At 37.9% G+C, this 13304-nt stretch overlaps 1 protein-coding gene across 1 annotated transcript in view; it reads left to right on the top strand.

The window, feature by feature from the left end:
- Window positions 1–13304, top strand: part of LOC145767502 (ephrin type-A receptor 4-A-like) — a 30798-nt gene that overhangs the window by 519 nt on the left and 16975 nt on the right. The window contains exons 2-7 of the mRNA XM_082579334.1: window positions 1264–1325; window positions 2339–2496; window positions 3361–3481; window positions 4078–4188; window positions 4630–4804; window positions 6538–6642. Coding sequence (XP_082435460.1) covers window positions 1264–1325; window positions 2339–2496; window positions 3361–3481; window positions 4078–4188; window positions 4630–4804; window positions 6538–6642 — 732 coding nt within the window. The remainder of the gene's footprint in view (window positions 1–1263; window positions 1326–2338; window positions 2497–3360; window positions 3482–4077; window positions 4189–4629; window positions 4805–6537; window positions 6643–13304) is intronic.

The raw sequence follows: 13304 nt of genomic DNA, 5'->3' as shown, positions 1-13304 counted from the left end.
GGCTGCCGTCTGCATTTCGCCACACTCACAAGCAGCACTCTCTGCCAAGCCCCAACGCAACATGTCTGCATCATAGCGTGCAACACCAGTGAGCAAACGGTTACGCCTTGATGAGGCAAGTCTAGAGAGGCCATGTCCCAGCTGGTTTTGGGACGGGGATCTGGATACTTGGCGAAGTGGGGACGTGCTGCTTGACCATTGTTCACACCACGCCGCGTGGCACCACTGTTTGCTAGGGCTTCCACCAGAGGCTGCCAGAAGGTCTTGTGCAGCGCGTACAAATGGCTTTCTTGATTTTAGCCGCTGCTTTGGTGGATATCTCAGCGTGGTTGTGTGTAGCGGATGGCCAGGGTTTAGGGCTTTACGGCCCAGGGAAAGAACAGCACGTTGGCGCCGTAGTGCAGCTGGCTCAATGTTTGCAAGGACAGGCAAACAGTCAGTTGGCATTGATTCCAGCAGTCTGTCTAATCTTAAGTCCTTCTCTTATGAACTAAAAGTAAAACACCATCAAAAATTTGTCAATATTTTTATGCTTTAGGACATCTTCTAGTCTAGACAAATATTAATGAAATCCACTGATTCTTGTTATGTCGGTAGATTGGATCGCGCATGTCAATTGTAACCATTGGGCTTGAAGTGAGGAGGTAGCCCGTTAGGTGTACAATAACACTGTACCAGTACAACGTACATGCGTTTTGTTACGAAAATAGGCTCCCTACTACCTTGGTGATGGCTTGTTTAGGCTGCAAGTGTTACAAATCGCAGCAGCTTCAACATCAGTGGCTAGAGAGTAATATTCGCTTTGTTTTCATTGAAAAGTGGACATCGTTTTTTGTCCGTGTGAGAAAAACACGAAACGTCTAATTTTCTAATTGATCTTTGCCATTGATGACGCAATCCATTGCCATTCAAGCGAGTCATCAAAAGAATTTGCTTGTGCGAAACACGAAACGCTTTACATTGATTCTACTCTAGATGATATTGTATTTTCCTTAAGACATCACTCTTTAATGACTGACACTCTTACCGCAATCGACATTTCAATGAATGTACTTTTTGTGACTTACAATTGCCTTGATTTAAATTTAAATGATCAGCGCTTTTTGTTGCATTTATCGTATACCGTCATACCTTCTACAATTCAAGAATGGTTGCGTACAATTAGCCTAAGTTTCATTCAAACTGGTTTTTCGAAGTCTTTCTTCTGTTCCAATTCCCACCAAGTGCTGTGAAAATAACTCTTTGGCTTGTATCTTGTTTCAGTCACGATAATGGACACTCGAAATGCAACATCAGATCTGGGATGGCCTTCCACTCCGTTGGGAGTAAGTTTTCATGTAAAACTAATTCTCTACCGTAGATATGCTGTGTTGAAAAAGTGGTTAGCTGTTGACAAACAGCACAATTTGTGTTGCAATAGCTTGTAGACGTTGGTGGGGCAATTTGAAAGTCAGTGCAAAGCACTTCATAGAGTCAAAACTTTTGCCACTTTCTTGCTATTACATTTTGTAATTAACAGGTAGGCTCCAAAATCTGCGGCCTATTTGCTAATTAGTTACTTCATGTGAACGACCACGATTTGTATTTGAACGAATTGTTTAGTTATTTGTTTTGAGGTTTCCACGGGAGTGATAAGTACATTTGCGTTTGTGATTTGTTTTTTATAATCGTTGACAAGAAATGTCTTGTTATTAAGCAAACATTCATATCTTCAGCGAGCAGTTGCAATTCGCCACGCTAGCCATTCAGACCATCCAATCAACTATATGTTTCTCGGCAGCCGATTGTGGCAAAAATTAACAGCGATAGACTCTGTTGTAGATTTAAGTCTTCATATTTTACGAGAAAAAATTCAAATTCAAAACTTTTTTCTTGTAAGGTAGAACGGTACCGTTCTGTTTGGCAACGCATTTTCATCTTTAGATATTTGGCAAGTTTCGAAGCTCTGCAGATAGACACACTTGCCTGCGTCTTAAATAGATTTGTACGCTCACGCTGTATTTAACCTATTTTAAAGTTTTGGGAAAATTAAAATCTTTTGATTCTCATGGAATTTGTTTTCATCTGCCTCAAGTTGAATTTAATTATCTCAATCTATCCGCATTATGCGAAAGCAAACTGACTCACGTAAAAGCTTGAGTCATAATTTAGTTTAGAGAAGTTAAAAAAGTTGCAAATACTATTTTGTTGCTGTTAAAAAGCTACAACTGCTGCAAAACAACAGAATTTATACTGCTGAAAGCAAATGCTGTTTTTTTTTTTTTTTTTAATTTATGGTTGTCTGTTTTTTTAGCTTAGTCGAAATCTTAATTGAAAGCCGAATGACTTTATATTTTAGTGGACGGAGGTCACGAACACAGACGAGACGGAAGCGGACTTGCGGACGTTCCAAGTTTGCAGGATCAAACAATCCAACCAAGACAACTGGATAAGGACCCCGTTTCTTGAAGTTGGGAATGCGGAAAGAATTTTTGTCGAAATCCGTTTCACAATAAGGTAAGTAAAAGCATGAATGGATTCATCTGAAAAAGCGGTTATGTTTAGTTTGTGTTTACAGTTAACCAGAAGATCGTAGCTGTAAGTTCGGTAGGATTGGTTTGGTTTTGAGTCTTTATCCTCGGACTGACAAAGCCTTGATTGGTTATTCCTGGTAGTTTCGCATACTTGTAGAGGTTTTTGACGCAGGACCGGTTACCGAGATTGGCAGAGTGAAGTTTCCTACTGTTGAAGTCTCGTTTCCGTTTAATTATTCCATTCATTAGGTGCCGCTGAATGGGGAGTAGTCTTAGAATGCGTTGCCTAAGCGCACACCACGAGAGTCGAACCAGCGCAGCTTTATCTTGAAGCTTGTTCGTTTACGAAGTCACGCGCTGACCAATTGAGCTGTCGAGGCGGACAGTGGTTTCACTCCAGGCTAAGTTACACTGTTGCTTAATATGCAAAATCAAACATGTTTGCACTAACTTGTGACGTCATCTGGTAGGATTGGAAGTTAGCATGCGCCAAGGAAATAAGGAAATTTAAATCCAGTTTCTTTGAGTTATCTAGGATACTTTTACAACTTTTTAGATTATAAATTTGATTTCTGAGCAGTGCTTTGAAAAATAACTTACTTTACTTTTAAATTTCCTAATTCAACAACCATGTTTGTAAACTCAAAGTATTTCACCAACTTTATTAAGTTTTTATGAAGACATTGCTGTTTGTATTCGCATTCCAATTCATACGGTTTATTTATGGCATTTGTTGTCAGCTTCTTTCACCATACCAGTCGGTTTGAGGATTTTACTTCTTAAATTGTGGAAGAAGTATATTGATTGGCGAACATATAATGTGACTAGACTCTTGTATTATTTTCAGGTCTTGTGAAGGGATTACTGGAATTGTTTCTTGTAAAGAAACTTTCAATCTTTATTACCTGGCGTCTGACGTCAAAGATGACGCTAGAGCAGCGCATACGAACATTATGACGTACACCAAGGTATTGTTTTTTACAAGAGCACAACAATACCCTCTTTACCAACATATTATGCTTTTTGTTGAACTTGCCGAAATTTTGTAAAAACATTTGCAAAAAAGAGAATTTGTTACATCACATACGATTTGTTGTTTTTGGACATTCTCCACTTAACGTATAGCTAGCCACGTATGATAGAAGCGACTGTTAGGAATTGAACTCATCTCTTCAGGACACTACCCCACCACTGATGGTCCGTCTGTCAGGTTAACGGAACCTGTCTGGTGAAATGTTACAATCGCTGACAGGTATCATCTATTGGAATTTTGAAAATTGGAAATCACAGCTATCTAAAACAATTCTATAGAAAGTTCAATAAATATTTTTTTCAACGCATTTCAACTCGCCATGTGAACATTATTATATGGATAGGATAGAATTAACGGGATTTGCTATGTATTGAAATTATAACACACAAAATAATGATGTCGTAATATTTAAGTACAGTTGCTTCAATAAGCTGCGGATTGCAATGGCTGCCGATGCCATAACAGTGGTGTAATAAATAAAAGAAATATTTAAAATTTATATCTGAACAATTTTTGTTTCAACCGTTTCAGGTGGATACTATTGCTGCTGACGAGCGGTTTAAGCCCGATACAATTATCTCTAACACAGAAACAAGGATTATTTCACCCTTGAAAACTAAGGGCTTGTACATAGCTTTTCAGGTATAATTATTACTCTATAACTATATTTGATTTAATTTGCTCTGCTTGGCTTTTTGCTTGGCATTGAGCACTTTTTGTAGTATTAATAGTATTTATTGTTTAGTTTTTCAGGTAGGTATAAATTATAGGGTAATATTTTGTCTAGGTGTTCCTTCTGTAATTTTTTGGCTCTATACTATCCGTAAGTGACGAAGAAATTCCCCACTGGTTAGCCGTAAAATAAATTACTATTCTTCGCATTACATCGCTTTGTTGCATAGTTTCTAGAGCTTTTCTCCTGCTGTTTAGTCTTTACCTTTTTTTCCTGTACACCTGCTGTAAATACGGAGTGATATGTTTACATGATCCAGTCGGGAATAGAACCCACGGCCTTTCAGTTGCCAACCCAACCCGCTCCTACCCCTTCTCAGGTCGGCTAAAGTTTCAGTGTTATTATTCTAGGACACTGGCGCTTGTATGACGATCATGTACGTGAGGGTGTACTACAAAACCTGCGACGAGACTCTTCGCGGGCTCGCCTGGTTTCCCACAACCATCACTGGACCGGAAATGACGTCACTGGTCGAGGTGGTTGGGACGTGCGTAGAAAACTCTGTCGAAACAGAGCTTGGTCCAGGTTGGTTTGACGTCATGGTTCTCAGTGATACTGCAAATCACAATTTCGTTTTTGTGTCGATGCGCGATTTCTCGTTTCGTTTTTGTTTCGAATCGAATTGAGAAGCAAGAACTCTGAACAGAACAACCTGTTGTTCTGCTGATTAACGTATCGGGCTTTATAAATTTAGTGAATGCAAAACAACAGACAAGATTGTTTTTTATGTTGATTAAACGACTACCGACGATGAATAAGTGCAGAAAAGCTCGTTTTGATGCTTAAACAAATGGACATGTAGCAACTAGCCGTTTCATCCATTGCTAATAAAGACACATTTCCTTCAGGAATTCATCCACTTATTTGTCACAAACACTGCATTATGAATCATCTGCTATATGATGAAACGGCATATTGGTCAAATATTCCAGCCTCTGATTACAGTATGCTCTCATCCTCTTTGTCTGAATGCGTTAGTTTTAGCCATGTCAGCTTTCCAGGCTGCGAAATCCGTTATTTTTACATTGATTCAACGTCTGCAGTCGTTGAACCAGTGTATAAATGACGGATTTCGCAGTCTTGGTTCTGACTTGTGGTGTAATCTATCTGTCTTGTTGCTGCTACATTGCTAATCTATTAGCTTTCAATTGTTTGTGCAACTGTTTAACAGTAGAACGCAATCCCATGTGAAATAGCAAGGACTTTGTTCTTGTGATTTTGCACTGAAATTAGTATCTTCAACGTAGAATCAATGTAATATTGTTGATTTTGGTGGCCTAGTGATTGTCTTTTTAAAACAAAAAAGCAACGAGGCTTAGAAGCATTTGGGAATTTCAAGATAATTATTTTCAAATCGGAGTGATCAATAACGATTTAAATCGAATTTGTTTCTTGTGTCCACCACCTCAGGGAATAGAACTGTGGTCCAGTGTTGCTTGACGTGGTTTGTCTGGACATAGCAAGTTCTAGTAGTTAAAACAAAAGAGATAAATACAAATAGATTGTTTGAAAAGGCCATTTCTTTGCAGAAGTTTTTTTTTCAATTTCATCACCGTTATAATCCATATTCGGTTTTGTCCCCATTAGTGGGGGTGACCGATTCTTTCGTTGCAGTGATTGCCTTCACTCCTGTTCTCCATCTCGTTCTCTACATCGTCTTCCTTTTGTCCGACTGTGTCTGCCTCATTCCTCACCTGTTTCTTCCATGTTCTTTTTGAACCGTTCCCGTTTCCTCTTCCCATTCCTCTTTTTTCTTTGAAATTTTTTTTAATGTTAAATTTCCAATTTTAAATGTAGGCTATTCCATATTATTTTATTGTGGGCATCATCATCATCAACCAATCATGCCCCTGCTGGCAGATGGCCTCCACATATGTTTCCACACCATTCTGTCTTTCGCTGTTCTCATCCAGGTGATGCCAATCTTTTCTTCAATGTCATCCCGTCATCTTCTTTTCGGTCTCCCTCTAGTTCTTTTTGCATATTTCGGTGTCCATTCTGTGGTTATTTTGGCCCATTTACTGTCTGTCATTCTTGCTACATGTCCCGTCCATTGCCATTCCAAATTTGTTGCTGTTCCAATGACAAATCATGCTAATACGTAGCCTACACTGTGCTTAAATATTCGATGTGCTGTAGCCTGTAAGATATAAACTTTTCGTACATACGCCAACTCAAAATAGGCTATCAAAGTATACAAGTGAGCTGATATAGCGATACAAAGCGTGATCTTTTGAAATGCAAATTATGTTGTTTAGCACCAAGTCTGCACTGCAACGGTGGAGGACAGTGGCTAGTGCCTTCAGGAAGCTGTCATTGCAAACCAGGATATCAACCAAACGACCGATTGACTGAATGCAATGGTGAGTAGAATATCCAGGCTAGCAATGGTCTTTGTCACAACTGTTCGTGGTCTGCAGATGTTGAATCAATGCAACAAACGACTGATTTGTTGCCTGGTATGATAAATATGCAATGTGTGAGTGCACTTTAGACATGCCACTAATAGTTTTAGTTTCATTATTGTAGGATTTTTGCAAAATGTCTGCATTAGAAACAGCAGTTAGTTTCATTGCAATACTGTTGAAGGCAAATTTTATGTATTTTGATCGAACAATTGTTTTGGTTAAACTTCGTACTTTGAACGCAAGACTGGTTTGTTTCAGCGGCGAGAGGATAAGGACAACCAGCTAATTTAATATTGAATTGCATTAAATCAATGGAGTTTTCAAGCAGAGTTTTCACAATGCAATTGAAGTGTATGACTATTGAAATAAATAATTTGCTTCAAAAATGGCAGCATCTATCTGTTCCCAGTGACCCAACAAGTATCATGTTACATAGTTATGTTGTTTGCGAACGTTAAAATGGCACAAAATATATTTATGCACGAAAATGAAGTAAAATCACAATGGAAGAAGGAAATTAGGTATTCCTGTTTCGGAAATGATTTGAAAAGCACCAAAAACATGTGAAATAGATTGGTTTAACGTGTTTTAACGTTGGTTTGATGCAGAAATTGTGTGTGATGGGGGTTAATGACAGAAAGCAATTGGTCTTTTCTGATAGTTTCCACGTGGGTGCAGCCAGACAGACATTCAGTGTTGCCAACCTTACAGTTTTCCCACTAGTTTGGGCTTGTATTTTTTGAGTTTGCATATTTTATTACATTTGCGGGTTACTTGTTTTTGAGCTTGTTTTTTGCAACTCTTTGGAAACGAAAAACTATAATGACAAGGTAGGACGTATAGAAAAACCTACTCTGAGTGATGGCAAGGACTTGCAGTTCTTTTATGTGGATTACAACAATAAACGTAAAAATCACGTTGGCGAGTGGTGGCAACTGTAACTAAGCAGAAAACCACCATTTTCTGTTGAATTGAGTATTTTGGGCTTTTTTCAGATTTACTACTTATTTTTACAAAATAACTTGGCAACACTGACAAACACAGACTACTAATGTTATTGACTAGTCAGGTTTATTACATGCTGATTAACACCGTAACAAATGGTTCCCTTGAAAAATACCATTGTCGTGAATTTTGACGTCACAGTGACGTAGCAGATACAGCTTCCTTGTTTTTTTATTTTCAGCTTTTGTGAAAACCTTTTCTGAGTATGTGAAGCGGTTTTTGCTACTCACTATTGCATCTGTTCGCTCCGTTGAACAGAAAGCTAATCTCAGCTTTCAACATAATCTTTGATAGTTGGACACTAAAGCATCGTTATCGCCAGAAAGCTATAAATCATTCATGTCATCATTTCTGTAATGAGCGACAATTCGCGTGGGGTTGAGGTCTCACAGCGGCAGCAGAAGTTTCCATTTCTCTCTTGGACTTTCTGTAAACACCGTTGATTCGCCATCGAATAAAACACAATAATCCATTGAATTGTTTGTAGTTCATTTCATAACACCACAGCGCTCGTCGCGGGACCAGTTGAACAAAGCACTTGTTGTTGAATCGTAAACCAGACAGGTTTCGAACCCTAGTCCTGTTTAGGAGGTGATTTTCGGTTCGATTTGTTTGACAAAAGCAATTAACCTATAACTCGGAGACTACAACACAGCATTACAACAACCGTAAGTCAGTAGTTCTCTTCCTTTTTCAAATTACAAGCCCTTTTAAAAAAAATATCAATCCTGCAAACCTTTGAGTGTTTGAGTGATTCTGGGTCAAAGTTTTACAAAATTTGTCGTAAAATGACTTCTAATACTCTTCTTGAAACCAACGCATTCTTCTCACGAACCCCTTAGGAACACTGCCAGAGATAGATCAGTCTCTACATCGCAGAAAAGAAACGAACATGTGACGTGTTGCAAAGATGACGCCATCTCTTACGTCATCACCTTCAGTGTTATGTTTTAAAACTAGGGCCCATGAAACTATCATCAGCCGTAAAACTGAACCATTACAGGCAATTTCTCGCCCATTTTGAAGTCTTTTTTCTCACTAGCTACGCGAAAGCTCATAATGGCCTGTTTGGATATTATGAGAGAGTTGGTGACGAAATTTTACTCGAAGAATGGATGTTTTACTTACACAGACCTATTGCACAATGCACATATAATTCACCAATTATAGGATGGACTTACGTAAACGACCTCCAGAGCCTGTGAAGTCACGTTCGCTCGTGGGTGATCTCGAACTCGGGACCTTTCACCATCAACGTTGTGGTCTAGTCGGTTGAATCAAAGCACTTGCCACCAAGCTATAACCCAGGCAGCAAATAAACCATTTTTACATTGATTCAACGTTTACATACGTTGAATAAAAATAAAAATGGTTGATTTATGTTGCTTATGATAAAGGAACATCTATTGACGTTGAACCAACGACAAATTTTTGTCAAAACTAAGGCATTTGAGATCAATATTCTCAAAGATTTGTGGAAGTCGAATGTAATCTTAATATTTTCTTTTTCGTCTGTACTTTGATATCCCAACATGGAAGCTCTCGAAATTGTATTTAAGCTTTCATCGTTAGTCAAGCCTTGACTTGAAACAACATTTGAATCTGAATTTGTTTAAGAAGAGATTTAAGTCTTACTTTATGAAGTGCCGGCTTTGTCGAAATATTTCAATTTGCTATGAAGTGCAAAGTATCTCATAACTAATAACGATTTAATTTTAGCAGAACCTTTGTTTTCTTGCAGCTTAGAGCAAAGTTGATCGACTTTTAACTAAGCTCAGTTTTTCTTCATATTCTTCTGTTTAAAATTGAATTGCTACGTAGTGCTGATTATAAGTAAAAATAAAAAAAACAGCCACCTCTCCAACACATGTAGCTCCACACACAGTAAAATGACATTACACAACACCTTTTTATTTAAGAAAAGAAAATACCCTAAAAAGCATTTATATAAAGGTATTAATATTCCGAACTTACGAGCTTTTGCATCATCGGCCAATCCGACAGATGTTTACAGGTACACACTTTCTTTTTCTTACCATTGTAATCTGACAAGTTTGAAAATACATAATCTAAGAAATTTTGACCCGAATTGTCTTCAAACCAAAATTGTCTTCTGAAGTAGGCCTACGTCCCAGATCCATCGTCAATGCCCAAGTAAGCTTTTTGTTTGAATTACGTTCAACATGTTGCATACAGGCAGCCAGCTGTAGAAAGAATGTTGACTGGCGGTCATTGGTGTGATCTTTTGGGTACGATATCATTGTGGCTTGCATGGAAAGTCAGCTCTTCGTTACCTAATTGATTTTTTTGTTCTTCGATTGCGCTTAGCATTTCAAAATTCGTTGTCAGGGATAAAACTTCGAAGCTTAAAATTGTGGCTGAATTGAACCCAGGCAACAAAATCCGTCATTTGAACATTTGAACGTCTGCAGACGTTAAATCAATGTAAAAATGACAGATTTTTCTGTCTGGGAAATTTGTATAATGATGAAATTAATTATGTTTGTCTGGGTAGATGCTCAGCGATTAGAATTCATTTTATTCCAGTTATCACAAAGCGTTGTTGGGTAGAAACGTGTTGCCATAAAACCCAACGAAAACGTTGCAAAACCCCCATAGATGAACTTTTCTTAACCTATTGTCTTGCTAGCAACTCCCATGTATTTCGGCTGGTACAACTTCAACGAACAATCGAACGGGTTTCACCAAAAGAGAAGCTCGGTCTTGTGGCCTCTGTTTATGTGAAAGTCTGAGAAAGTTTTCTTTGTTGAAAGTCGTCTCATTTTACTAACTGCTATCCAGCACAATAGTTGGTAATGTGACCGCTAAATCACTAAACGTGTTTCGTTGGTTGAGTAAGATGGTACATCCTATCTTGGCATGCGTCTATTGGGAGGAAAAGAGTTAGGAATGCATCTTTGTTTCTCTTCCTGGCTGTTTTTGGACAAGTGTTTTGTTTGCAAAGGCTTTGGCCTCACACAAAACATTGCCTGTGTACCGTCAAATCCCTCCGCGTCAAGCGATATGTTTACAAAGGGCCAACTGTAGGTGGGTCTCTGCTCAGCCTTTCTATACAGAAACCTGATCGGCATGAAAGATCTGTCTCCAAACTTTCACATTGTTGGCAAATCTTATGCTTTTGTCGTTTACAGCACGACACAACACATTTTGTAATTCTATCGTCGCTAATTGGACTTGTGTATTGACAACGATGAATAACTTTTAAACGTTCATACCGCCACAAATTTAATTAACGTTTTCTTTACTTGTAAATCACCAATTATCTTCCAATTAGGGGGTGCTAGTTTTTTAATGTTACAAGTGGTGTTTTCATAATTATCCATATCTTTTATTGTGACAATGGTCCATAGATTTCAGAGGTGCGTGCCTCAGATTTGTTTATCAGATCAAAATAGCTCAAGACCTAGCGCAAACGTAATCTTAACGTGCACCTTTTTGTGTGTCCTAATATTGAATATCATGCTGTGTTAGTTTTATATGTTTGTGGTAAAATGTACAATGTTTTCATGGTTTTATCACTTTGTGTTTCAACTCACTCTACAAAATGGTCTGTTAGTGCATATTTAGCTTTCGCTATTGTATCAGACGTATCTGAAATGTACGAGACACATCCATGAGTGTTCGTGAGACTGTGACATCACTGGTTTTTAGAAGTCTAATGTTTTTTATGTTCTAGCCTCTAACTGTTAAGAAAGCACAGTAGAGTTCACAAGCAATGTAACATGCATTGAAAACATAACGTTGAGAAGCTTACGACGGTTGTTAACCCAGACAGAAAAATCCGTCATTTACTTATTTGTACATTAGTTCAACGTTTGCAGACGTTGAATTAATGTACAAATAACGGATTTTTTGTTTGGGAACAACGGATAAAACTTATTTTCTTTCAAATTTTTGGAATCATACCCCCAGCAAGCAAGTCGGCCATTTTTTACGTTTTTTGAACGCCCACAGAGTGGCCTAGTCATTTTGCTTTCTTTCAGTGTACTCTGGCGTAACACTCAAACCAAGAACTTGTCAACGTGTGATATTTCAAAGTTTTCCCGTTACAACAGCTCAAATTTAGTTTTGTACTAACAACCATTGCGTATGATACATAGTATGATATTATACAATACATTTTTCGGGATATTGTAATTAGGTGCAAGTTTTCATCTTGAAGTTAGTATGCACTGAGATACTAAATCAAATTATGCATATCTCATGTGTGTTAGGTAGATACAATTCCAGGGAAGTACAAAGACAACTTTGTGGAACTTGTAAGAGGCTGAATTTATTTACTTGGACTCTGTAACCTTGTAACGTTTTGGTTCTCACAATGAAGACATATCGCTCATTGCTACTTTGAAGGTTAAGAAAATTTATAACCTTCATTAGATTGAGTCATCTCAGAAAATGAAGATTTATGAACTTAGTCGATTTAAAATATAGTGCTTTGCTTAAAATTACGTAGATCTGCTGTTAATTGGCAGTATAGGCGAAACCCAGACAGCTAAATCCGTCAGTTTTCTCGACTGCAGACGTTGAATCAATGTAAAACTGATTGATTTTGCTGTCTGAAAAGGGGCTTCTTGAAGGTTTATAGACTGTAGACAAAATGAAATTTTATGTAAATAATGTATCAATCAATGTAATCTTAATGTACAAAATGCTTTGTTTAGTTTTGTTGGTTTAACATTGTCTCCGCTGTAGACAAGGTTATTTGTCAGTATTAGTGTCTATCTTGGCATGCAAAATCTATTATTTTGCATTAATTCTACTTCTGCAGACGTTGTGGATATCTAACTGCGGACTTAGTTCTGTCTATTATTGATTGCTCTTTTTGTAAGTGGAGCATGTTATGAGATGACTTGAGCATTAACCATAGTTGTTCCAATTAAGTTGCCAATTCATTCTAATTCTTGTTTACTTTCCAAATCCCAGCGCCCTTTGGACAAAAACAATTTTTTAAATCTTTAATATTTTCTTGGACGGGAGCAGACTTTAGTAGAGTTTCGACCACTAGGTAGTGGCTGAAAAATTGATGGCAAATGAAAATTGAATAAGCGATTAAATCTGACCTTTGTAGCCTTTGTCTTACCTCGGTAACCTGGGCTAGGCTTGTAATGCGAACCCGTTTCACATTACCATCATCATCATCAAAATCGATCTCACTTTTCATTGATTACTGAATAGCCTAATTTAAGAAATTCATTTTTTTGCTTTCACCAGTAAGTTGTACAAATCAGAGACGTAGCCATGGGGGGGAGAGGCTTTGGGGAACAATCACACCCTCAAAATTTCATCTTGTTTTTCTAATACCACATTATTACAACGTTTTAACAACTGCAAATATTTGCCCCACAACAGTTGCTTGTGCCTCTTTAAATTTCCTTTCTAGCCATGTCACTGGTACGGGAGCTATTGGTGTTTTACAGTTGTTTTTCAATACACTTTTTTACCAGCAACAACATGATTAATAACTGCGTCATCATTCATCAAGTCTGTTTAGCATAAAATTTATGTGTGGCAGGGCCATGGTTCGACACTCGGAAAACTTGTTGTGCTCGCACATGTATTGTTTTTTCCCTCTGAATGGCTGAGTAAAGGAT

This window comes from Aplidium turbinatum, chromosome 3 (assembly GCF_918807975.1).
Source record: "Aplidium turbinatum chromosome 3, kaAplTurb1.1, whole genome shotgun sequence".
In the NCBI taxonomy this organism is placed as follows: Eukaryota; Metazoa; Chordata; class Ascidiacea; order Aplousobranchia; family Polyclinidae; genus Aplidium; species Aplidium turbinatum.
The sequence above is the reverse complement of the archived record's forward strand: the minus strand, read 5'-3'. Positions and strand labels throughout refer to the sequence as shown.